This window comes from Cornus florida, unplaced genomic scaffold, assembly GCF_030987335.1.
Source record: "Cornus florida cultivar Cherokee Brave unplaced genomic scaffold, ASM3098733v1 CherokeeBrave_3.0.0_Hap2_Chr08, whole genome shotgun sequence".
NCBI classification, from domain to species: Eukaryota; Viridiplantae; Streptophyta; class Magnoliopsida; order Cornales; family Cornaceae; genus Cornus; species Cornus florida.
This window is the reverse complement of record NW_026775578.1, coordinates 11440875-11467785: the sequence shown is the minus strand read 5'-3', so window position 1 is coordinate 11467785 and position 26911 is coordinate 11440875. Positions and strand designations below refer to the sequence as shown.

At 35.7% G+C, this 26911-nt stretch overlaps 2 protein-coding genes and 1 pseudogene across 4 annotated transcripts; 2 read left to right on the top strand and 1 right to left on the bottom strand.

Annotated features, from left to right (window-relative positions):
* Positions 1–972: 972 nt before the first annotated feature.
* LOC132269354 (anthranilate synthase alpha subunit 2, chloroplastic-like) lies at positions 973–13181 on the top strand. 2 transcript variants are annotated; one of them, XM_059770517.1, is made up of 11 exons: positions 973–1203; positions 1341–1522; positions 2259–2448; positions 3681–3832; positions 5409–5524; positions 5619–5865; positions 5954–6010; positions 6207–6359; positions 9307–9387; positions 9808–9894; positions 12534–13181. In XM_059770517.1, the coding sequence occupies exons 1-11, from the start codon at positions 1044–1046 to the stop codon at positions 12855–12857; spliced, it is 1749 nt and encodes a 582-aa protein (XP_059626500.1). In that variant the 5' UTR covers positions 973–1043; the 3' UTR covers positions 12858–13181. The 2 variants fall into 2 exon arrangements, with proteins under 2 accessions (XP_059626500.1, XP_059626499.1); XM_059770516.1 differs by having other exon boundaries at positions 974–1203; positions 1338–1522.
* Positions 13182–14230: 1049 nt separating this feature from the next.
* LOC132269355 (probable NAD(P)H dehydrogenase (quinone) FQR1-like 3) lies at positions 14231–21762 on the top strand. 2 transcript variants are annotated; one of them, XM_059770519.1, is made up of 6 exons: positions 14231–14329; positions 14634–14744; positions 15019–15112; positions 15221–15486; positions 17768–17952; positions 18577–21762. In XM_059770519.1, the coding sequence occupies exons 2-6, from the start codon at positions 14719–14721 to the stop codon at positions 18582–18584; spliced, it is 579 nt and encodes a 192-aa protein (XP_059626502.1). In that variant the 5' UTR covers positions 14231–14329; positions 14634–14718; the 3' UTR covers positions 18585–21762. The 2 variants fall into 2 exon arrangements, with proteins under 2 accessions (XP_059626502.1, XP_059626501.1); XM_059770518.1 differs by lacking the exon at positions 18577–21762 and having other exon boundaries at positions 17768–18219.
* On the bottom strand, positions 21376–24392 carry LOC132269716 (probable LRR receptor-like serine/threonine-protein kinase At3g47570; annotated as a pseudogene).
* Positions 24393–26911: the final 2519 nt, after the last annotated feature.

The window sequence follows — 26911 nt, the reverse complement described above, 5'->3', positions numbered from 1 at the left end:
AAGTAGTTCTGATATGTATTTTGCAACTATAAATGAGGGATCCAACATCCAAGATCATTCATCTTGAACTGATGACTGATAAATTGTTTGAGCTCCTGAATTCTCGTAAGTAATCTCTAGTGATTATAATATCATCGACAAAAAGATAAAAGAATAATATCCCAATTAGTGCATCGGATGAATAGAGCTGAGTCATGAAAATTAGCAGAGTATCAAAGACGAGAGATAATTTGATTGAATTTTCATAAATTTTATCACCGGACTTTATTGATTGTTAACATGGGAAGAAAAATGTAATTTTTCAATCAACAAAGTATTTTCCCGTCAATGAATTAAAGAATAATTTGCAATAATATTTTTTAAAGACTATATTCATACTTTTAAAAAGTTTCTTATTCATGATAATAATTTATTTGATAATTTAGATTATCCTCTTCAGAGATATATTATAATTACACGAGTCTCAGCTATTGATTTAAAATATTTATTAGGTTATGATCAGTTATATAAAATTAGAGAATTGAAATTGAATTTGATAGAATTAGAAAAAAATTTAGTTCAATTTTCGACTAAACTTTGCTTGAATTTTACCGATTACAATTTCAAAACATCAATTTTATACTGTCAAACATAACTACTTATTTATTTGTGTCTAGAGTGAAAGCAAGAAATTTGTCCAGTAAAATACAAAAATAAAAAGTCGGTATATAATAATGTCATAATTTAAACAAATGAGGCAAGAAAATTTGAGGTTCAAGCCAACAAATGTATTGGTACTTCTTTTCACTTCGAAAAATAATTTTTTACGGAGTAATAAAAAAATATTTCTGATATGTATAGTGCAAAACCTGAATTAGAAAAACATAATCCTGTTCACAACCGACAAAGTTTAAGATATATTGACACACGTTTTTTTTGTTTTTTTAAAGATTAAATTGACACGTTTTTACAACATGCAAAACCTGAGTTTTCCGTTATAATTTGCCCTTAAAATCAAACAGGGCAAAGCCGCCTATCTTCCTCTCAAATGCTCCCCTGACCAAATGGAAACCCTAGTTCTCTCCCATCGTCCTCTTCCCTCCGACCTCCGTCGTCTGCCATTTACCTCCTGTCACAGACTAACCTCAACCTCTTTCTCTCTCGTCAACATCCCAAACTCGCGTGTCCGTAAACTCAAATGTTCCGCTCAATCTCCTCATGCAGGTACTAATCTCTCTCATTTCCTTCCCAATCTTGATCATAATGATATGTTGATATTTATGCTTGATTTTTCATTTATTTTTATTGATTGTGTGAATACATAATCGAATTGATATGATATGATTTGGCTCGTCCAGTAGAGCAAACTGTGAAATTCAAGGAAGCTGCGGAGTATGGGAATTTGATTCCGCTGTACCGTCCTGTGTTCTCCGATCACTTGACTCCGGTGCTTGCTTACCGTTGTTTGGTTAGGGAAGATGAAAGAGACGCCCCTAGCTTTCTATTCGAGGCGGTGGAGCCTGGTCTACAGGCTTCAAGTGTTGTAAGCCCCTTCTTTTACCCCTCTCGTATCTTTTTTGCTTGGTGAGAGAATGTAGGAAAAGAAAATATATCGTCTAAAAGGGGATTTCTGAGGTTTTTATTTTTTAGTTCTTGATTTTGTCACTGAAAGAAAGAAATGGAGAACAGGTGATATTTCGTTATTTCATTACTATTCAACATTCATTCAAAATATTCAAACAGGATTTAATGAAAAACCCACATTATTGGCGTTTTTGGATTTTTACAGGAACAGTTTTTTTTTTTGGTTGGACAACCAAGAAAAGCAAATTTTGAGTAATTTGTCCTTACATTTCTTTTCCCATTTTCAAGAACTGAAGAGTTTCCAGAAAATGATCCAAAAGGCGGTGTTATTATTGTAAACCTGAGAGTACTTATGTTGCAAAAATCAAAGTTTTTTTTTAGTTGGCCATATCAAAGAAATTTCTTCATTGGAATCTAATTGTTTTGAAAATGCTATTGGAATGGTGCTACATCCACAAATTTAAGCATTTGAATTTGGGCCTACTTCGATGTGGGTTTTAGTTTTCTTGAGGATCCAAATAATGAAAATTAGAAGATTTGAAAAATTTAATTGATTTTCTATTCCCAACATATTCTTGAAAACCAAACTTATATTTTTCTTTTCCTTCCATGTTTTTATTCGTCTTCTATTTTATTTTTGTTTTTGTTTTCCCCCTATCTCTTATACCTTATGTTTTTTGTGTTATTATTGTTAGGGGCGGTATAGTGTCGTTGGAGCCCAACCGGCAATGGAAATAATTGCAAAGGAGAATATGGTGACGGTTATGGATCACGAGGAAGGGAGGAAAACAGAGGAGATCATAGAGGATCCTATGCAAGTACCTCGGAGGATTATGGAGAAATGGAAACCCCAACGAGTGGATGAGCTCCCTGAAGCATTTTGTGGTAGGACTTATTGATTGATGAAAATTTGTGAGAGAGATGTTTTATTTATTCATTTATTTATAATTTTTAAACATTGGCAAGAAAACTCACACACCCACTTTGTCACTACGGGTAGTTGAACCCTCGATCTTCTACTTTGGAAGGCAAGAAATACCACTAGGCTACAACTTTTGGTGGTTTATGAGAGTGATGTTGAACCATCACATATTCCATAAATGAGAATGAAAGATGCCTCTGTTGATCGGTTGCTCACATTCGCGCGCACACACCTAGAAAAAGAGAAGTTCTATTCTGCCATTTGCTCTATTATTATTATTTAAAAAGAAAAAGAAAAAGAGAGAAAAAGAAAATGACATGGTGCCATTCATTGCTTAGTTGCCCATATAACCAAATAAATTTTCATTCTGTGGTCAACAATAGTATAATGGTCAAAAAAAAAAAAAGAAATGAAAAGAAAAGAGAAGAAAAGTAAATGAAAAATACAGGGCGCCGTTCATTGCTTAGATGCCCATCTAACCAAATAAATGTTCATTCTGTTGTCAGCATTAGAATAATGATGCGCAATTTCATCATTTTGATAGTTGTTACTAAAGAAAAATATTAATAGTTGGGTGATTAGCGTAAAAAATATGGTATATCTCTTTAATCACGACTTTCCTACACTTTTATTTTTGTATATTTTTTATTTTTCCTGTTGTAAGTTTCTTTGTGCTGTTTGACTTCAGTTTGATCTTTGATTTTTGATTTTTTTGGACTGATAAACTTTTCTGAAGAGATCATTTGCTGTTAAGTGTAATGTTGATGTTATGAGTATCATTTGATGTATGTAATTATATCCTTTAGAAATGAAAATTATAAACTGAGTTTACTATCAGATACACACAAGACCTCATACAGTTCTAAGTAAAGAATTACTATCATTTTTTTTAGTAGGTAGAAAGGATATGATATAGATATGCAACTCATATATTTGTCTCTCTTATATATATATATATATAATTTTTTTCTTCTTTCTTCTTTCTATTTGTATCTAAGATCCACACAGAAGAGAAAAGATTTGGTTAAGACATAAATTACCTATTAGATTCTCGCCCAAAATTTCCTTAGTCATGCGATCACAAATTAGAAAAGTTAATACGTTTAAATTATTATTCTGTTTAGTCTTAAGAAAATGGAGGTTTTATTATAAATTTACTTAACTATATCTAGCAATGTACTTCCTTCTTGACCAGGTGGGTGGGTTGGTTATTTCTCATATGATACAGTGCGATATGTAGAGAAGAAAAAGCTTCCATTCTCAAGTGCTCCAATGGATGACCGAAACCTTCCTGACATTCATCTAGGCCTTTATGATGACGTGATTGTGTTTGATCATGTGGAGAAGGTTCTTTGACTTTGGCCCTTCAACGTTTAGTTCTTAACAATGTGGAACTTATAATTTGTTGCTTTTTCCATGTATTTGCTCATTATTTTGTATACTTTTAGGTTTTAGTTACATGTTCCTTCTTCCTGATGTTCATCTAGGCCTTTATTATGACGTGCTTGTGTTTGATCATGTGGAGAAGGTTATTTGATTTTGGCCCTTGAACGTTTACTTCTTAACAATGTGGAACTTAGAATTTGTTGATTTTCCATGTATTTGTTCTTCCTAACGTTCATCTAGGCCTTTATGATGTCGTGATTGTGTTTGATCACGTGGAGAAGGTTCTTTGACTTTGGTGGCCCTTGAACATTTAATTCTTCAACAATGTGGAACCTAGAATTTGTTGCTTTTCCATGTATTTGCTTATCATTTTGTATACATTTTGGTTTCAGTTGCATGTTCCCTGTACCATATATATTCTTATATCACTTTATTTGAAAGGAAATTAGGGGCCATGGCTTGGTGAATTGGTAAAAGCTCAGGATAACAAGTGTGGCAACAGGGTCCTTAATTGGACATGAAATTGAGTAGGTTTCATTTAAGATTTGATTTGATTTAAGAACTATATTTTTTTTTTGATCAGTGAACGGTGCAATAATCCTGGGGTCTTGATTTGAGAACTAATTTATAGGATTTGATATGTGATTTTGAATAAAAAATTGGCTAGATATAACTATTCTCCAGAAGAACTGTCATTAATCTGGGGTGGACCCATGTATAATGAAAATACCAGTTTAGTTCTTTATAACTATTTAACCATGAATTAAATTCCGAAACTCCTTTAGTAAGAAATCTTTATTTTATTAGTAAATTCACCTCTCTTCTTTTGAGATTTTGTGAGCCCATCTAAATTTAAAAGTGTACTCTCTCTTCTCTCCCTAAAACACAAGTACATAGTGAAACCCAACAATGAGACTATGGTTCAACGACATGAACTGTAGCGATGCTGCACCATCTCTATCTTTGGGGCACCTAGATGGGAACATTTTCCTTGAACCACCTTCCCCTCTCCCTTCTAGCCAACTCTCACTCTCCAACCTCTTCTCTGTTGCCGCGGACTTAATGTAGCGATGCTGCACCTAGATGGGAACTTTTTCCTCCCCCCCTCCGCTTCCTCCTCTTAAAAAGAATGTACTTTATCTAAACGAGAGAACAAAATATGATGTAGGTTGAGATATCGACTCAGATCCTTGAAATATTCTTAAAGTTTGATTTCTTTATGGTCTCATTCATTCTTTTTTATGTTTAATATTGATAATGTTTTAAGTGTTCTCAAGTTATTTTGCTAGGAACATATATGGTGATTTTTTTTTTGTGGAAAGGTTTCTATGGTGAAGTTATGTCAAGAATCAAGTGATATCTTTCCAATCTATGGATTTGATTTATTATGAAGTGATAACTAATAGCTTCAATTGTGAATTTTTTAGATGAAGTGGTAACTAATAGCTTCAAATTCTGATTTTTTTAATAGATCGGGTGATTTCTTCATTAGATATGATTGAGTTCCTTTTTTCCATGGCAATTTGTTCAACTTCAGAAAGCAATTGTGATCCACTGGGTGCAATTGGATCGATTTTCTTCTGTTGAGGAGGCCTATAATGATGGAATGAAACGGTTGGAAACTTTAGTGTCTAGAGTGCATGATATAGTTCCGTGAGTAATCATTTTTATGCTTAATGATCCACTCCATTCATTATGCTGTTTATATCTTCATTGGTAGGATGCTTAATTTGACTTTAAATTTCAGCCCAAGGCTGGCTGCAGGTTCAATTAAATTATACAGTACCCCATTTAGTCCTTCATTGAAGGAGTCAACGATGACAAGTGAAGCATACAAGGAGGCAGTGCTTCAAGCTAAAGAACATATCCTGGCTGGGGATATTTTTCAGATTGTATTAAGTCAACGATTTGAACAACGAACTTTTGCAGACCCATTTGAAATCTACAGGGCATTGAGAATTGTTAATCCAAGTCCATATATGACTTATTTACAAGTGTGTCTGCTCTTCCCTGAAACTTTTTGCTGAGGTGTTCATTTTAATTTTTAATTCCAACTCTTATTGGAACTTTTCTTGTGATCAGGCTAGAGGATGCATTTTAGTTGCTTCAAGTCCAGAAATTCTTACTCGCGTGAAAAAGGTAATAAATCCATTTTTAAAAGGAGTAATAGAGCAATTGGTGCTCTCAACTATTCCTGTATTCTGTCATTGATAGCACAAAAATTCCAATTTCTGCCCATACTCACTGCAGAATGATTGCATTTTCCATAAGCATCTCTGCAGCAGTTTAATTTTAATTAACAGCATGGATGTGCATATTCCACTCTTATTGACAGACGAAGGTCACCAATCGACCCCTTGCTGGGACAATTAGGAGAGGGAAGACGCCCAAGGAAGATTATATGTTGGAAAAGCAGCTTTTGAATGATGAAAAGCAATGTGCAGAGCACACTATGCTGGTTGACTTGGGAAGGAATGATGTTGGAAAGGTTTGTACTCTTATTTCTTCAAAATATTGATGTAAATACTTCATGGTGCAAAACTGATTATATTATTTATCATACTACGCTTTTGCTGAATTTGTGTAAACTTACTCTTAAATGATGAAGAAGTATATCACTAACTGAATATGAAGTTTGTCATACACTGAATGTCCTTTGATAGTTCCCAGGTTAGCACTATCTGCTTGTTTTTTTGATAAATTAAAATCTCTATTAAATGCTTTTTGAAGAGATGTCATACACTGAATGTCCTTGATAGATCCCTAGGTTTGCGCTATCTACTTGTATTTTTGATAAATTAAAATCTATATTAAATACTTTTTTATGATGAATACATTATTCAATCCCTTTAGAATTTTTTTTTCCTCTCTTGTCGTAGCTTTTATAATGTTGTTTTTGATAATAAATGCATGTGTTGCCAACAATGGTTCCTCGTTACCCCCCAAAGCATTTTGTTGCTTACCATGCCCTTCCTTGTCTTTTTTGGGTGATAGGTATCCACCGTAAGCCTTTCCTTGTTTGAACCTTGCCCTTTACTTACTTCAAGGCTATGCATCCTAAGGTGCTGCTAATTTGAAGGATCTTATCCAACGTCCATGAGGGAGGGGGGAGGGCTGTAAATCCTTTTAATATGGATGTGCTTTAGATGAATGATTGGGTAAAAAACTTTCTCCCACCACGTGTTGGGGTCTATTGGAAAGGTGCTACATATTGCCTATATCACTTAAGAATATTGTGTATGCCCCCTTGAGAGGTAGTTTGATATTCCACCATGAAATAAGGAGGATTTGGATTTCGGAGCTCAATTTATCTTGGGGTAACTTCTATTATGGGAGACAAGATGATATCATGTTACCTGGGTCCTGGCGATACATTCCGCCATTCAACACATTTTTGGTGTGTTTTTGGGTAATTTATCTGTCTATACTTTATGGTAAATTGCACTGACCACTCCAATACTTCTATTAGGGTACATTGAACAGACTGCTTCTAAAGTTTGTCATAATTACAAAGATCTCCCCTCTAATTTAAAAGTATCACTGACCTCTCATTAGACGTTGTTAACATCCTGTAAAATGACTTTTTTATCCATAACTTATTTCTATATTTTTTTTTCAAAAAATAACAGAAGTTAATGCAACTTAAAAGTGTGATTTGTCCTCTATCTGAGATTCTGATTCATTATTTTCCTTTTATAGTTTATACCAGTCTACTTTCTCTCTCTAAAATTCTCTCCTCTCTTTATGAATATGGCTAGATTTGTGTGTGTGTGTGCATCTCACAAACAGGGCAAGAAACATCCACTTTGGATCTATTGGTTTTTGATCATTGATCACCACCAAAACAATTACAAAGCTAACCTCCATTTTTGCAACAGAGGGAAATCATACCCAACCCATCAAACCTTTAAATTTATCTCTCTCTTTCTATCACTTCACTCTTGTAGGAAGCCAAAGATGATTATACTCTCAACCCATCAATTGGGAACACTGTGCCATTCCCAAGTTGTATATTAAAGAAGAGCTACCCAAACCCCAAAGCTGTTTTAACCTCTGTTCATTTGTCTGTAAAGCAGAGGCACATGCTCTCTCTGTCTCTCTATCTCTCTGGTTCCTATCATAGCAGGTTTTAAGCATTGCGCTGCTTTAATAATGTGGAGTAAAGCCTTGAAAAAAATCCTTAGCAAATGCACCACCCTTGCTTATGCTGCCATAACTGTCTTGCATGTTATGTGGAACCTTGACCTCTACTTTCCATCACTCCACTCCACCCAATTTAAACCCCGCAAATTTCCCTCACTTTCCCACCAATTTTCCTTAAATCCAAAGTCCACCATGTTCATTTTTTATTTTTATTTTTCCCGAGGGGGATAAAAAAAAACCCCACCATGTTTTAGTTTCCATTTGTTCCCATCTTCAACCAATCTCAACCTCACCCATCCTCCAAGTCCTGCCTTTTTTCCACAGGCAGATTCTTATAAACACACACGTATATATAGTTATATATATATATATATATTAGGGCTTTTGAAAGAAAGAAGAATTGAGGAAGGAGAGATGAATGATCTGTACACATAAAGTAAGGGCATTTTGTCAATTAATTTTAGTTAAAATGAGGGTATTTAAATCATCGCATGAAACAGAAAGAGGATAAGACCATTTTTGGTTGGTGTTGACCGCGTTTTAGTTTCCATTTGTTCCCATCTTCAACCAATCTCAACCTCACCCATCCTCCAAGTCTTGCCTTTGTTCCACAGGCAGATTCTTATAAACACACGTATATATATTTATATATATATATAACATATTACCTATAGCGTATATATATATTTATATATATATATAACATATTACCTATAGCGTATGTATATATATTATACATTATATATATATATATATATATTAGGGCTTTTGAAAGAAAGAAGAATTGAGGAAGGAGAGATGAATGATCTGTACACATAAAGTAAGGGCATTTTGTCAATTAATTTTACTTACAATGAGGGTATTTAAATCATCGCATAAAACAGAAAGAGGATTAGACCATTGTTGGTTGGTGTTGACCGTTAATGGAGGGGGTAATTTGTTACAAAACTATGCCTGACAGGTTAGTCTTGTAATAAAAGCTAACCTTAGGGAAGTGTAATTTACCCCCACCTTATATTAATTATTCCTTGTCTTTAATTCTTATGATTGACTCAATTTCTTGTGAAGCTTATATGTTTACCTTTATTGTGTAACCAACACAGTTCTTTGATTTCTTCCAACTAACTGAATATCTTGAAAAGGTTATATATCGTTGCTTTTATCTTGTAATTAACGTTTGCCTTTATCCTGAAACCAGCACAGTTCTTTGATTTCTTCCCGATTAACTGCATTTCTTGAAAAGCTTGTATATCGTTGCTTTTATCCTGTAACTAACAGGGCCATTTGAGCAGGTCTCGAAACCTGGTTCTGTGAAAGTGGAAAAGCTTATGAACATTGAGCGATATTCTCATGTCATGCACATCAGCTCCACAGTAAGTGTTTATTCATTCTCTTTACATGGGCGTCTGTATTCATATGTGAATGGAGGAGGATATAGATAATAATTAAATGTTGCTTATATTGTGTGGAAGTTTGAACAACGAAAGACCCATCATAAATTTTTTTTTTTTTTTTTTAAGGGGAAACAAATATCTAAGGTTGTGGCTTATATGCATATGAAGCACTGAATTGGAAAAATATTTGGTTTCATGGTGACGTTTTTTCTTTTGACTTTTTTCCTAAGTTCATTATGACATTTTCCCCAATTTGTTATGGCTATAATGTTATAGTCTATAGACTCACAGCTTTTTTCATCATAGGCTTAGAAAATATTTGAAGCAATGAACTGTTTCATTTTGCTGTGCTTTTAACAACTGCACACATTTAGTGGCAGCTGATACCTGGCTTTGCAGGTCACTGGAGAGTTATTGGATCATTTAACTAGCTGGGACGCTCTGCGTGCTGCGTTGCCTGTTGGAACTGTTAGCGGAGCACCAAAGGTCTCCATTCACTTTCCTTCTTTTACAAATAATATCGAATTTGTTTAAGCTATTGATTATTTATGCTCCTGAATATGGGTGAAGTCACTAGACATTCCAATACTTATTATATATGGTAGCAAGAAAGAGTGAGAGAAAAGAAATGGGGGAAAGAGAAAAGGGAAAAGGGAAAAGAGAGCGATATACAGTATTTTTCTTGTTTGGTAGGAGGGAAGGGGGAAGCAAAGAGAAGGGAATAGAGGAAGAAAGCAATTCCCTTTGGTTTCACCATATTCCAAAGGGTGGAAGAAAGGAGGAGGGGAAAAGTATTCTCAAATTTTGTTTCTTACATTTTTTTTGCCTCGAATACCATATTTTCTTAAAATGTAAAGATATATTTATAAAATCATGAAACAAACTTTTCCTTCATTCCTTCTCTCCTATCTTAACCAGGCAAAAGGACAAAATAGATCCCATCCTTTTTCTGATATACCTTCATTATCCTTAGTACCTTCCAATTCTTTCAAATTTTCATCCCTCGTATTAGTGCAGTTTTCTCAAAGCTATCTAATATTGCAAGTACAACTGGAAGGTGCAAAGTAGGGGTGCACACGGTTCGGTTCCTTACGGTTCCGACTGGAACCGGAACCGGAACCATTCATAACGGTTTCTTAAAATTAGAACCGGAACCGTATAGGTATTGAACCGAACCGAACCGAACCGAACCATGAATACCGGTTCGGTTCCACAAGAACCGATTGTTTGCTTCACAGGCTTGATTGAGGAAGACGATGAAGCCGGCGATTTGATAGAAAAGAAGGAATAGTATGTATTTTTCGTTGTGTCGCTGACTGAGATGGTATGTGGGTGTAGATCGAAGAAGTCGTGTGACGGTGTGACCGTGTCGCACTTTTCTGTCGCTGATTGATGAGAAAATGAGAGGATGAGATGGTGTGTGGGTCACTGGGTGTAGATCGGAGAAGCCTAGTGACTCGAGTGAGAAACGAAGATGAGGGGGGGCGATGAGGAAGCTTTGAGCCTTCGAGATTGGGGAGGGCGATGAGGAAGCCTTGAGATGAGGAAGGCGATGAGGAAGCTTTGAGCCTTTGAGATGGGGGCGATGAGACTTAGGTTTAGGATGAATGAGTGAAAACTGTGAAATTGTGAATTGACTGATGAAATTGTGAAATGAGAACCACGTGGTTTAGTGTGGACCACGTGGCTACCTCTGCATCAATCATTCACAATGACTGTTTAGTAACTTTAGTTGGTATAGGATTGACTACTGAGCTGTAAGTAATTAATAATATATATATATATATATATATATACGGTTCCGGTTCTTACCCGTTCCAATGGTTCTGGAACCGGAACCATACACTCACGGTTCTAAAATTAGGAACCGGGACCAGTACCGGAACCAAAACCGAAGCCCACGGTTCGGTTCGGTTCTCACGGTTCCACGGTTCTTTTGTGCACCCCTAGTGCAAAGGCATACTATGCCTAATTCCTAAGGTGATGGACTTCTTTAGCACTGGTTTGTTGGTACATGCAATCTGCTTGCAAAAATGTTAATGTCTTCCATTTATTGGGTCTTTTCCTCAACAGAACTCCTCTTGGATGTACTCATGAACATTCTCTTCTGATCTACTGATTTTGTCTGATTTTTGAGAAGTATGAGATGTTCATTAAATGAGGATGATTTGGATCATTATTAGCCAGTTGAGGTGGTTTATTCTAGCAGTTCATGTTACAGCTTGTAGTTGTGGGGAACATGAAAACATCTATGGCACAACAGGGTGGTGCCTTACCACCCGGCAGGCGGACGCGAGGTCTATGAAGAACATTAAGACATAGTCCAACAGTTGACAGTAATGCTGCCAATGAATTAAAAGGAGCTTGAGACTGTTCTTGGGTTCAGGCTGGGGCTCGGCTCGAGCTTGCTCGTGAGAAGGTTTGGCTTGTGAGGTTGAGAAACATATTATATTTAAAAATTTTTATTATGCTTTTTTATATCATGATTTTTTTTGTTACTTTTTTATTAATAAATAGGAAAAAAAACTTTTCAAAATTACAAGGAAAAAAGAAGAAAGAAGTACGTTCAAGAGCGGAGCCTATACAAATCATGCCTCTATGGTGAGTTTAGGTTATATATATATATATATATCAAGTCATGCCTTTATGGTGGGTAGGTTATATATATATATATATATTTTAAAATTATCAAATTACGGTGAGATTTTTGGGCATGGAATGTGTGGATATGGCGTATGTGTAGTTGTACAATGATCATTAACCTGAACAGGTTCAAGGTAAAGATTAACTTAATTGGGTTATGATTGAGCGAAAGGCCCCCTTCCAAAACCTGCCTTGCTATGCCCAAGCAGTTTTTGTATTTTCAAGTGCTCTTTGGTAGTTACATTTCCAAGGCAATCTTGGATATTAGAAGGAATCAATCCTTCATGTTGCCTCCAACAGAACGTCTTATCAGTTGACCATATGGCGAATTTGATAGTTATTCGTACTAATGGTCCAATATACAACTTATTGACACTAGTATGGGTTTATAAATATATATGCTAGTGATATATTTATCTTTGTTACCTTGCAACATTGCATTTTTAAGTGGTTCTTATCGTTGGATGTTCTGCAATATATAGGTGAAAGCGATGGAATTAATTGATCAGCTGGAAGTCACGAGGCGTGGGCCATATAGCGGTGGATTTGGAGGCATTTCCTTTACTGGTGATATGGATATTGCCCTAGCTTTGAGAACCATTGTATTTCCAACTGGATTGCGTTTCGACACAATGTACTCGTACAAGGACGTGAACAGGCGGAAAGAATGGGTCGCTCATCTTCAAGCTGGGGCAGGTATTGTGGCTGACAGTAAACCTGCTGAGGAACAGAGAGAATGTGAGAACAAAGCTGCGGCTCTTGCCTGTGCTATTGAACTTGCCGAGTCATCATTTATAGAGAAATGATAAAGATTTATCTGCCTGTAGAGTTTGTTGTTTTTCTCCAGAGCAATTCTATACAAGCCCAACACCTCAACCGAAGCGTTTGGCAGAGAGCATCCCAGCCATGGGATGCTATGCCCTTGGCCCAACGCTCCGGTTGAAGTGTTGGGCTATGCTCTCAGCCCAACACTTTGGTTTTAGTGTAGGGCTTTGCAAAGCATTTTCCTTCTCTCTATGTAGTTCATAGAGGTAGCAAGACATAGTGTGGATGGTTTATCATTGGAAATGGAAAAATGGAACTGTAAATGATCTGAGATGAACGGGATTAATATTTTGTTTTTTGCTTGATATTTTAGCATGTGCTACTTTAAGCATTTTTCTTTGTGTGATCATCTCTATTTATATTTTATCAACTTATCACACAGGTACATATCAACAAGTTATAAATTGTTCTGTCCTGTAAATTAAACTGACCTCTCTTCAATTTGGGTAAATTATACACGGATATGACCTGAGATCTGGCATCTTTTTTATTTTTATTTTTATTTTTTTGTGGGCAGAATAAATTTTATAAAATGATGATTTTGTCTTTTATCTTTCTATAGCATTATTAAATATTTACACTTAAAAGGTCGACTAGAGGAGATTCTATCAATCCGTTTGTAATTTGTTATGAGAAAAAGGATTTAAATTTTATAATGACTTTTATACTTGGTATGACGGGTTAAAATCGGCAGTCCATGTTAAGGGTGATTTGTAGAATTTCAGTAAAGATGAAGGGGTCTTCTAGTAAAATGATATATAGTGAGTTTTTTATTTGGTATATATATTAGTGTTTTTTTCCGTATATTTACTGCTTACAATACGGAGAATATATTCATTCAAAAAAAAAAAAAAAAAATTTACCTGCAAAATGTAAGAATAAGTATTTATTATAGAGAGACATTAAATAATTAATACACGTATAAAAAATAAAGAATTCAGGCAAACAGACAATATATCTTTACTTCTATTAGTAGTCCTTCTGTCTTATTTTAATTGTTGGAGGACAATGAATCTTTGTGAGTCATGGTTCGGAAGTGACAATTAAAAAAAAATTGAGGGAGCATTTAAATTGTGGGGACAAAGAATCTCACAAAATATTAAAATATATAGCATGTTGGCGTGTCGCTTTCTATTTAAATTCAATCCTTGTCAGACTTTTATCTTTATTATTATTATTTTTCGGAAAGTTTTATCTTTATTATCTTGTGGATAAAAAACACGATCACTAGTACATAAGGCTTGTGTGGTGATGTAGTACATAAGGCTTGTGGGGTCATGTTCGTGATTTGGCGGATAGTGAAATGAATTTTGAGCATATAGATATGGACAAGAATGTGTATAAGTTATAACAACGAGTCATATAATAAACCTCTTAACGTGGTTGTTTGGTTCACGAGCGCCCTCATTCTTAACGCTTCATTAGTCATTTTGGCAAAGCGATATTGAGCAGGTGATACCTCTTTTCCCGTTAGATTGCACGCCCTCTATCTATCTGATATAACCATCTACAAAAAAAAGTTGTATATATATTTATATATACACACACACTTAGCCTACCAGAAATTATCAGTGATGATATGTGATTTTAATTAATTAATTTTATTTTTCTAATTTTTTTGTGATTTGGGTATTCTTGTTGAGCTTATATGATAATTGGGATTGTTTGCTTTACTTTGAATTTTTATCAATTTGAAATTGAATTGTGATACAAATATGTTAATTCATGCATTATGTGGATTGCATTTGCTTATCAAGGTGAGTGCTGCAGTTGTGCTAGTGTGTTTTGCGTAAATAGTCAGTTGTTGGGTTGGTGTCAAAAGCCCTCCTTCAAACTGCAACAATGGCCACCACCAAGGTTTACATAATGTGAGTACAATCCCCTCCACCCCCTCTCTGTCTCTCTTACTGCACCGGATAATTGCTTTGACTTTGGAATGGAATTCTTGTAGTAGTCGTAGGTTATGGCCTTAAATATAGCAGAATGAAAACATTGGATTCATGTGGCCGACCCAAGTAGTTGGGAGATAAGGCTTGGTTGTTATTGTTGTTGTTGTTGTTGTCGTTGTCGTTGTCGTCGTTGTCTTCATTATATCAATCCTACCCTGAATTGCTATGGATGTGAAATCTCAATGGTGTTCAGTTACTATTCCTTGTATGGACATGTGGAGATCATGGCACGGGAAGTACAGCGAGGAGCTAATACGGTTCAAGGGGTTGAAGCCACACTTTGGCAGGTATGACTTCTTAGTTGTTATATTGCATCCTGAGAATGTGTATTTATTATGTAATAACAAGAAATGCTCTCGGTGTAGGTTGAGTTTAATGTGATTGGAATGAATTAGGTACCTGAAACACTCCCTGACCAAGTATTGGAAAAGATGAAGGCCCCTCCTAAAGCGAACGAAGTAGCAGAGATTAGTCCTGAACAACTTGTAGAGGCGGATGGTTTTATCTTTGGCTTTCCTTCTCGATTCGGCATGATGGCAGCTCAATGTAAGGCCTTCTTTGATGCCACCCATGAGTTATGGGAGACCCAAGCACTTGCTGGCAAACCTGCTGGAATCTTCTGGAGTACTGGTTTCCACGGTGGAGGCCAAGAGCTTACTGCGTGAGTTCTCATCGTCCACTGCTTCATCCTTTATGGAGTCTTCTTTTAGTTATTGTGTAGCAATGTACAAAGTCATTGCAATTTCTCTACTTAAACTCATTTGATGGGGATATTGCCGTTCTATTTAGTACCTGCAAATTTGATTCCTTCACTCGATATCATCTCATATTAGTATCAAAGTAAATATGAGTGGATCTGATTGGATTTTTTTGTCTATTCATAATTAATATACATATAGAAAACAATGCCATATAATTTCGGATAAATATTGAATTTTATGGAACATAATCATTAGTATAGCAATATAACATTTTTGATTTATCAGCCAACTATGAGGATTAAAAGATTTTTTAGTCTTTTATCCTGCATATGTTTTGTTTCTAGTTTGTTGCAATATCATTGGAGATAGCAAGATCATATAAGTTCTTTTCGTTGAATTGATGAACCTCATTCAGTTTATTATTCTGTTGACTATTTGTAGACTTGCAGGACTAAACCATTGTTTTTGGTTGTTCCCAGCGCTGAATTATGTGTGAATATATAATAACTAGCAGGATGTTTCATGCTTGCTATCATTTTGCAGACACATAGCGTATTTCATGCTTGTTATCACTTTGCAGAGACAAACGAATGACCTCCAAGGTTGTGTAGTGACTTTTTCTATATAATTATCATACTTCATATTCTCAGGCATTGTTTAAAGGCTTAATTTATTGATTCCAAATTTGTATCCTCAAAATTAATATAAAAGTGGAGGTGATGTCACTTTCTTAAGGTAGGGTGTCCCCTTCCAAATAATTTGATCTTTGCCCAGTCATCCAGGTTCGATCATAGATACCTTTTTCCCGCCAAAATAATGATGTTATAGATACCTTTTGGCCTTTAAGTAGATGGTCTGAATGGTTGAAAGTAAACCTATAGGACGCTGAAAGTAAACCTATAGGAATTATACCATAGGATTCAGACCTCCTGCATCATGCAACTAGCCTGATGCATCCGAAGTTTTTCCTTCAATTTTGATGCATCAGACCTGCTCTGCTTGGGTGGAACACATACTCTAGTTCATCTTTTTTATAGGTTTGATTTTTGGCCTACAGCTTTCCTACAATGTCCACCCCTTTCAAATTTTGATTTTGGAAGATCAGCGTTACCAAATACATCTATTCTGAGTCCAGATCAATATACTCCCAATTTTGGATGGGACACTCTTTGATCGCTCCATGAAGTTCTAATGATTTATTTATTTATTTTCTATCTGATCTTCAAATTAAGATAGTCATTCGTGGAAGGAAGCAGCAGCTCATGCCTCAACTCCCTCTCTCAAAGAATATCTGAGGAATTTTCCGAATGTGGTCATCATATATAGATGCAAACAACTTAAAATTGTAATTGGTCTAATTTGGTCTTCTAGGTATCACTAGTGATGCTTATTTTTGAAGTATTGCTGGTGTGATCCTGGTTCTATAAGTTCACTGGCTGACTGATAAAGCTTTTTAATCTTTTGAAAATAGTTCACGTGAGAAGAACTTCTTGTTTTCACTATCTAGATAAAACTACTCTGAGGCTCAAAGTCCAAAACCTGGGCTAAATATGTGCCAATATCCCAAAATGATGGACTGATAAGGAACCTGATCAAATTAATTGATAGACGTGGCATACATGTATTGTGTTCCACAGCATTCGCTTTAGCAGACTCCAGATAGTTGAGACTTTATGTTCAGTCGGTTTGTTGACTTGACTTTTATATCTTCAGCTTTCCCTTTGAAAGATTGTTGAATTTTTAAAAAAAAGGATTTCAGTTTGTGTAACTGCATGAGCAACAATAACTTACTATTTCTGATGATGACTATGTTGTAACCCATGATCTGGCAGTCCTCCTGCAGATTGCTGCACTTTCCTTGGCAAGGGCTCTCTTGATGGGATGAGTGGCCATGCGAAATGAAAATTTGTAATGCTAGAATCGTTATCACTTCGCAGATAAAACAACAAATTTGTTGTAATGGAACTGATCCCGCATGACCATCTCTTTACACAAACTGTGTCCAAGTTGGTGGCGACCTACGAAAAATGCCAAAAGATTTCCAATATATTTTATAAGTTGATGGTCATTAATTAACCTTCCATTAAAGTAAAACTCCAAAAAGTTATTGCCAGAAAGTATGATCCCTTTTCTTGAATGGTGAGATTATGAACTGTTATTTGTCTATTTTCTTTTCTTTTTTCCTCTGTGATGGAATATTTGGTTAACTTTTGGTATTTGATTCCACTCTTTACCTTGCAGCCTAACAGCCGTAACACAGTTAGCACATCACGGCATGATATATGTCCCTCTCGGATACACCTTTGGAAGCGGAATGTTTGAGATGAATGAGGTTAAGGGTGGATCTGCATATGGTGCTGGAACTTATGCAGCGGATGGATATCGCCAGCCCACTGAGCTAGAACTCCAACAAGCCTTTCATCAGGGTAAGTATGTCGGCGAAATAGCAAAAAAGCTCAAAAACCAGCCCCTTCCAGCATGACATGTATTTCCTGATTTGCAGCATGTGACAATCTACGTAATATCTTACTGGATTTAATAATGAAAAAAAAAAAAAAAAGGGTGATGTTTTGCTGAATTGGTGACCATTGTTTGTTATACACAAAGCCTTGCATTTACGGACTCCAGTTGCTGTTCACCATCTCTGCAAAAAATTGTTTAAATTTAACAGAGAAGAACACCAATTGCTGCTATTTTTTTTTTTTAGTAGTTGTTACATTGCCATAAATTCTATACAATGAAGTCCTGAAAAAGAAAGAAATTATATATGTTAAACCAGAAAGCGACTGCAGTTTACCTTTACCACAGGCAAATGAACCAGTAGAGTATGACAGCACGATAAGATTTGGTGACTGCAAAACAAAATTAGTTCTCTAATTCAAGAAATCTTCCTTTTTAACTCCCCCAGTAATGCAATATCCATTAGCCTGTCTTTTTTATGATATATCTTCAACATGGCAAGTTCCTTACTAGCAACTTGCTTAACAGAGCCTTCTTCTTGATGCCTGTTTGGCATTATTGCAACTCTAATAAAACACTTTTTCCTATAGGACTCTAAAATAAGTTGGCTGTTGGAAGATGAGAAAGTGACAGTGTAGGAGATACAATATTGAAAGTACATTTGAAGTACCAAATTTGCAATTCAGCTAGAAGAGTTGTGGGATTAAATTCTCGACGATAAAAGAAGTGCTTATATAAGATTTGGGAAAATAGCATGTAAGAAGTTGATCAACTGAAAGCACTTTGATTCCTGCTGAACTGTAATGCAAAACAGGTAGTTTTGAGATCCCTAAGATAGGCCTTCTTATAATGCATGTGCCCCATCTAGACTCTGGGAACACAATTCTATAAATGCATATTAAAATGGGATGACTGAAAAACCAAACAAACATTTGTCTTAAAATGAATAAAATGAGTAGGACCTGTTTGAAAGTTCAGTTGAATTGAGTAAGGGCTTCGTTCACTTTTTGCATAGCATTTTAATGTGAAAATTTATAGTTTTGAATGGATTCGTTTGGATTTACTTGGGATTTCAAGAAACTTTAATTGAATTTCGTCATTTCAAATAATTCTAAATATGTCCATGTGAGAACAAATATAATAAAGATCCTATTATTTATTTATTTATTTTTTAAATTGTTCAATTTCTAAGATGATAAGTTTATATACTACAACACATTCACAAACCCAAAATGGGGTTGCAAAATGAGAGGAGGAATGCTTACATCACATTATTAGCTTTACTCATTTTAATTCCAAAAGTCTTATTATCTAGAGAAACATAACCTAAGTTTCTGAATGATAAATCAGTAAATGTAGGAAACATTATTCCATGAACTTACTCTCACATGCATGACCTAGACTCTATGCTCCTGCATTCCGGTTCCAAGAAATTTCTCCCTGATGGAAAGCAGTTCAATAGAAACTTGTCTCACATTCATTCTCTCTTGTAGTAATTCAGCTGAACATGCAACTGCAAGTTGAAAAATAGAAATCAAACACTGTATGTCTACTTCTGCATTTGCTTCCCAATCTGTCCACTGATGTGTGTAATTTTATCACTCACAATAGCACAAATCTTTGTAGAATAGAACTATATTAAGGATGTCAATCCCACAATGAGATGAGTGTTTACTATAATATCCAATTAACCCAGGCTTTTGATTTAGAGAATAAGGATTGTTTGATTGGTTGTTTGTCACGAACATAAAATAAAATAAAACTAAATTAAAGCAAAGAGATTAGAGAGAGAAAGTCTTAAGGATTGAATTCACCACGAACTTTGTATTATGGTCAACCGTTCAACCTTGGAATTTCAACAATTTATGTATCATATGAATTAAACTCAATAATATTCATTTAATTCGGTTTTAAAGAAAGATGTTTCATGAATTTCAACTAACTATATAACCTATCTTCGGTTAGCATGATCTCTATTCTTAACGTCAAAAAGCCCTTATGCCGCCATCTCGTACATTGAGAGTAGGTTGAGAATAATTAAAGAACAATTAAATCTAAGACAAGGTATTAATTATTCAAAAAACTATTATTTCATAAAACACCAATTGATATTACTGAATTGCTCATAATCATGCAATCAAAATACATAAATTATTAAATTCCCAAAGTTAAAACAATCGAACCATAATACTCAAATCGGGTTACATCAATGCCCTAAGAGAGGAATTAACTACTCATGATGACGCAAGATATCATCTGTGTTGTCGTGGTTTTCATCATCATGGACTGCATTTCTCTTCTTTGGATCTTCACTTTTTTCTAACTACAGAAACCCTAAAAACCACCATTAGATCTAAAACAGAAAACTGAGATAAAAATTGAACTAAAACTAGGAGAGAGTTTTTCTGTGGCCTTATGCCTCCTTTTATAGAAGAATTAACTTCTATTAAGGTGTGAACAGGCTTTTAGGTCTTCTGGGATGATTTGGGCCCATTTAGGATGAAATATGACATAACTAGAACAAATCCCGCAACTTAAAGTTCTGACTTATCTTCAATGGCTCGAGCCTAGAAGCCTCGGCTCGAGCTATTTGGTCAATGGCTTGAGCTATATGGAAGGGTGCTTGAGCCCTAACTTCTATACTTAGCCAAATTTCTTCAAATATTTTCCGAAGCGTCTTTTTCATCAACACTTAGAATATTTTTGAATTTCTTCTTTAATAGTGCTCGATCCCTCCTTCATGGTGCTCGAGCGTTGGGTTTCTGGCTCGAGCTTTTTGGCAATGGCTCGAGCTATTTGACTTTTGGCTCAAGCTCTTGAGTCTTGGCTCGAGGCCCTGGCAACATGGATTTTCTTGAAGCAACTTTTCATATTCCGACGCATCCTGCTCAAGCTTTTTGGCAATGGCTCGAGCACCTAGAGGTTCGGCTCGAGCTATTTTGCCTTAGTAGGTTTTCTTGCTTCTTGCTGTTGTGCTCGAGCCAATGGACTTAGACTCGAGCTGTGGCACTTGAATTCTTCCAATATTCACCATTTTGACTCCAAGCTTGCTTCGGATGATCGACAACGACTCCGTAAGCTTTGATATCAATCTTTTCATCTTAAAGTCCCGGTTTTAGCCGTTTCTTTGGGAAAGTACATACAAACACGAAATAAACACAAATCAGTCTAACACCGGATAAAAGTATCACTTTAGGTCCTAACAAACGTATATTTAAGGGCTCGAATATGCAATATTCAGCGCTTATCATCCATTCACATTCAGCTCCATTTTCATGCACTTCTAGCTCTACATGTAAAAAACTGATTTATCCACAATATCCATTACCCCGCTCGGCAATGAAAGTTTGACGAAGTTGTGTAGGTTAAGATCATCTTTAAATAGTTCATCAGTAGGTCGTCTTCCAGTGAACATCTCCAACAAGAGTTCCATAACTGTACACATCTCCTTGAGTTGACACCTCGCTACCCATTCTATACCCTGCATAGTTCATAATATTCTATTATTACTGTAATGCTTGATGACACAGCTATTTATAATTGGTATTTCTAATTGAGAAGGAGGGCTTCGGATTTTCATGCGACATATGAAGCTTTAGATTTGATGAACATATAGATAGGACTTGATGATGGTGTTACTGGTGAATAATCTATATTGTTTTTCTGTAACTAGTGACACAAGTGTCCTTGTTTACTGAATATATTTAGACTTGTCAAATTAAGAAAATGCTCCTTTATAGCCACTAGTAAAACTAAAACTTCTCTAAAATGTATGATGGAAGGAAAATTACCTGGAGCAGCATATCCAATGGTTCCCTTAATCCCGAGTGAGCTGAGCAGACTCTGATTAGCTTCTTTACTGAATTTTGAAAGTAGCCTTGCTAAACCAAAGTCACTTACATTAGCAGTGAAATCATTGTCAAGGAGAACATTGCTTGGCTTTAGATTGCAGTGCACCACAGGAGTTTGGCACTGATGATGAAGATAGTGCACCACTGAATCTATATCTATTGCAATGTTTATTCTTTGTAGAATGTTTAAAATTTTCCTTTGCAATCCCCTTTCTTCTGGATGCAGCCACTCCTCCAAGCTCCCATTTGGCATATACTGATACATGAGCTTTGAAATCATTGCCCCTTAAAATCAGTACTTGAGCAAACAGTTAAGACCTTGACAAGGTTCCGGTGGCAGATATTTCTCAAGGCTTGGCACTCAGCCATGAAGCTTTTGAAAGCTCCTTGACGTTGAAGGTCGAGTACCTTAACTGCAACTACTGCATCATATTGCCTGAGATCTCCTTTATACACAGCACCAAAATTACCTGAGCCTATCAGATTACGTGAAGAGAATCCACCAGTTGCATTGAGGAGCTCTTTGTAAGAAATCTTCGGATAGAAAGGTAAATACGGAATGAGTCTTACTCTCCAACCTTTTCATCCAGTGAAGTGTCGGTAACAACAGCAACAGGGCTGAGCATGAAGCAACACTGGCAATCACCAATATGAACTTCGAAGCAATATGCTTTCTGTGATGCTCAGGTTCTTGAGCAGGGCAAGGTTGCAGATGCAGCTTCTGGATTCCCCCACAAAGCTTTGTATTTCCGAAGGCTTCAAATGCACTTGCATTCTGGAAGACTCCTTGAACAGGTACTTCTCCCTCAAGATTGTTTAATGACAGATTCAGATATAGTAGAAAGGAAAGATTCACCATATATCCTGGAATTTTCCCCGACAAGTTGTTGCTAGAAAGGTCTAAATATTAAATGGTTTTCAGATCAGTTAAATAAGGAATCACTCCTTGGAAGGAGTTTCCTTGCATATAAATTTCTTCCATGGCCAAACAACTCCCTAGGGTGCCTGGAATCTCACCAGAAAATTTGTTGTTTTGAAGCGCAGCAAGATTTGTCAAGTTTCCAACTTCCTTTGGTAAGGGACCAGTCAAGGAGTTATAAGACACATCAAGGACTATTGAAACGGATGAAATATCGTTAAGTTGTTTGGGTATTGTGCTTTCCAATTTATTCTGAGAAAGGTCAAGGGTTAGTAGGCAGTTGAAGTTGCTGAAACTCGAAGGAATGCTTCCTTCTAAGATGTTAATTTTGCAAATTAAGACGCAGCAGTTGCATGATGTTGCCAATTAAAGAAGGGATCTCCCCGATCAATTGATTTGATACCAAATCCAGATATTTCAAGTTTGGAAATTTACCTGATATGAAGTTCAGATCAAAGCTCAGAATATTTAAGTTGACGAGTTTAGCAATCTCTGTAGGTATGCTTCTGGAAATTTTGTTTACTCCAAGAAGTAGGCGCGTCAATTGGGTTGATAAATTGGTTATTGAGTGAGGCAACATACCTCCAAACTGGTTGATGGAGAAATCCAGGAACTGTAGCTGGCTGCAATTTGTCAAAGAAGTTATGATGCTCAAATCATCAATTGAGCCACCACATATTCTGTAGCTTGCTGAAACTCATAGGTATGCTTCCAACGAAATGGTTGTCTGGGATATCAAGCTGTAGGAAGTTCGGAAGCATTGGACAATGAAACTAGAATTCGTCCAATGAAGTAATTCGACGCCAAATAGAATTTCTGGAGATTTGGAAAAGCAAAGCCTGTGTTGGTTCTCAAATAACCAGTAAAGTTGTTAAAAGACGAACTTATGAGTTTGAGTGAGGACAGATTGTAGAGTGCAGGAAGAAACTCCCCAGAAAGACTGTTTACTGACAATCCAAGTAGTGCCAAGTTTCACGTTTGGGAAATTGCATCTGGAACTTCTCCCTCTAAATTGTTAAATGATAAATTTAGCTCCTAGAGCAATGTAAGATTCCGATAGAAGCTGGAAAGCTTCCGGTAAGGTTGTTGCTTTTGAGATGCAGTTTCACAAGCTTTGACGGTATCCCAAATTCAGGAGGAATATTTCGTGTGAGGTAATTATGGTCCAGTACAAGATTCATGAGGTTGGAACAGCAAAACAGGTTAACTGGGATTTCCCCTTTCTTAAAATTATAGCTCAAGTTCAAAGATCGAAGTCTGATCAAGAACCGAGTTGTGAGGGGATTCCACTATGAAAGGAATTCTCTGAAAGGTAAGAGGATTTGAAGGAAATAAAGATTTCTGACATGGGGTGAGATGGTTCCAGCCAATCTTCGCTCTCTAAGATCCAAACTAGTGACCCTTTGGTGTTTGCGGCCACATTTACTCCAATACACTGGCAGAAAGAATCGTTCCAAAGAGCAAAGATTGCTCGAGGATCTTCGGTTATGTGGGACTCAAACTCTTGCAATGCAAGTTTATCCGTCTCATTTCCATGTATAGCATATTTGGTAGAGTACAAACTGAGGAACATGAAACAGAACGCCCGGATGGTCAGTGAGGAAAAAGGCCGGAAATTCACTTGGGGATGCTCCATTTGTGAGGAAAAATGAAGCCAGTGATGGGCAGTGCTAAATCATATTCGTTTGTAGGTATAGGCTATAACATTATCGAGTCCTTGTGAATTTATATTTTTGACTACGGAAATGGGAACTTGATAAATGCATATGTTGTAGCAGGGAGGTATTTTCTGAAGTCACCTGTCTACACAATTAAATTAACCGTAATGACCCTGCAGTTTGGAGTTATGAATCAATTGTGTTATAGCATTGGACTTGCACATGCGCGCGCGCACACATATATATATTGGCGCGCGCGCACATATATATATATTTTCATATATAATTTAAGAAGATTGATTAAAGCTACGTATTCAGAATTTGCAAACCAATCGAGAGTTCAAAGTGGATGCTAATCTGTGGTGCTTTTGTGAGAGTCACAGTGATTGCACACTCTTGAAGACATACAACTGATAGTGATAGACTAAACATGCTCTGAATAAAACAAGAAGATTCATGCTGTTCTTGCGATTATGCCATTTAAGAATCTTGCTTCCACAAGAGTTGACTTTGACAAAACAGAAATTATAATTTGTTCTCTGAATTCATAACTGGGACTTTAATTTCTTCCCACCAGATTATATAAAGAAAGCAATGACATGGGAACTTCTTCCTTGGTTGACAATACAGTTTGTACCCCGTTCTTTAACGGTGGGAATTCTTTATTTTTTATTTATTTGTTTTTTTTTTTTGGGTCTAGGTTAGTGGTGTCTGCCCTTTTAAAACACTCTATAATTCACCACTAGGCATATTAAATCTTTCCAAAAAAATTCTTTTAAGGGAACAAACTCCCAACCTCCACATGTGAGGTGTATCACTTCACTGCTTCTTGACTCCAGCTAGTCTTTGATCATGCTGGAAATAAAACAAGATATGTGGATTATTTCAATTAGTACCGAGAGAATTATTACATTGAAAGGTACATAGTCCCTGATAAATGCCAGTATTTATTTATTTTTATTTTTTATTATAAGGAATACACTTTTGAAGACAGTATTTACATATGAAAAGATGCAAACTAGTAAATTAATTTCTGGTACATAATTATTATTAGATGTAATCCTTTTTCAATAAATTCAACCAATACAGAATTCTTTATTGAACTATACCGTCCAGTCCATAGTCCATCCTTGTTTAATTCTCACATTTGGTTAAGCCAACTTCTAGTTCAAAATTAGTTAGACCAAGATTGATGTAACGACCTGAAAAGATACCAAAATAATAATAATATTTATAAAAATTTCGGCATGACCTCCGCAGAAAAAGTCCTTCTACAATCTGTTGAAATACAAAAATAAATGCAATGGCCTCACTGGGCCTTAAATTCAACCTATCCTATCCCAACGCACAATACGGATATTATATTACATTCCCAAAATGGTTACATACATACAAAAGTCTCGTTCCCCCATCTCATCTAAACAAGGGACACACTTTAGTTACATCAATTTACAGTCCAAAAATATAGTTATAATTTAAAAGTCCATAACTTACAACATTATACTAATTAATCTCACAAGATAGTTAATATTATATTTATAAAATATTAGAATTCTAATACAAAAGATAGCAAAAATAAAATAGATCCCCCAAGCTCGTCTAAACTTGTGGTGAATTGTCTTTCGCCACATTTTTTCCATATCCTGAAAAATGTTAAAAATAATGGGGTGAGCATAAGCTCAGTAGGAAGTGTCTAAGACACACTTCTTATATCCCCGTGAATCCATACAATGAATAGATAAAAAGTGAACGGGATCATGGCATAGGGAAACACACATTTTCAATCACAATAACAAGTATGTAACAAATATCAACCAATCACAATTTTACCACAATGTTATGAAGTGCAATGTTTTGCAAATATTACTCCCTATTTTTGAAACAATTCCGTTTCAACAACCAAACCGTTAGTGTAATCCGACCCAAGACACCTCCAAGGCGTCATGAAAGGAAGGTTGATTAACTATCCACGATCACAAGGCACCTCCAAGGCATCGCATCCGGCCTAGTTAACTCAACTACATTCCCTTCTAAACTACACCAACATCACGGACCACTAGACGTCTCCTAGACGTCCAGTTTTCGCAACACTTTTAAAAAATATTTTCCCCAAAATAATTTCGTTTGTTCAAAAAAAATATTTTTCCCCCTTTCTCTTTCCCAATGAATGCATGAATGTGTGTGTTTCAATTTATCAATTCAACTATCGGTTTTCACACATTCCATTTACATCATCATCACAATTCAATAAGAATTTCTAAACATTCATTTATTTTAGTTATTTATTTATTTATTTATAACCGTAGCATCCATTTCTTTTCAAGACAATAAATAAATAAATAAATAATCATATAACTTACAACATATGAAACATTAAGCATGTTCATTTATTGTAATGAAAATAGACATGTATATGAACTCAAATAACTCATGGAACATAATTATCATTTTAATTACACATAACTACAACAACAAGAAGTTAGGTAATGAAAATTTA

What these genes read in the sequence shown, in the direction of transcription:
- LOC132269354 (XM_059770516.1), top strand. Translation starts at nt 1,044, where the DNA reads ATGGAAACCCTAGTTCTCTCCCATCGTCCTCTTCCCTCCGACCTCCGT. An exon ending in GCTCCCTGAAGCATTTTGTG is followed by an intron (nt 2,449 to 3,680) that starts GTAGGACTTATT and finishes CTTCTTGACCAG; the next exon opens with GTGGGTGGGTTGGTTATTTC. An exon ending in CATATATGACTTATTTACAA is followed by an intron (nt 5,866 to 5,953) that starts GTGTGTCTGCTC and finishes TCTTGTGATCAG; the next exon opens with GCTAGAGGATGCATTTTAGT.
- LOC132269355 (XM_059770518.1), top strand. Translation starts at nt 14,719, where the DNA reads ATGGCCACCACCAAGGTTTACATAAT. An exon ending in ACCACCAAGGTTTACATAAT is followed by an intron (nt 14,745 to 15,018) that starts GTGAGTACAATC and finishes AATGGTGTTCAG; the next exon opens with TTACTATTCCTTGTATGGAC. An exon ending in GGAGGCCAAGAGCTTACTGC is followed by an intron (nt 15,487 to 17,767) that starts GTGAGTTCTCAT and finishes TTTACCTTGCAG; the next exon opens with CCTAACAGCCGTAACACAGT.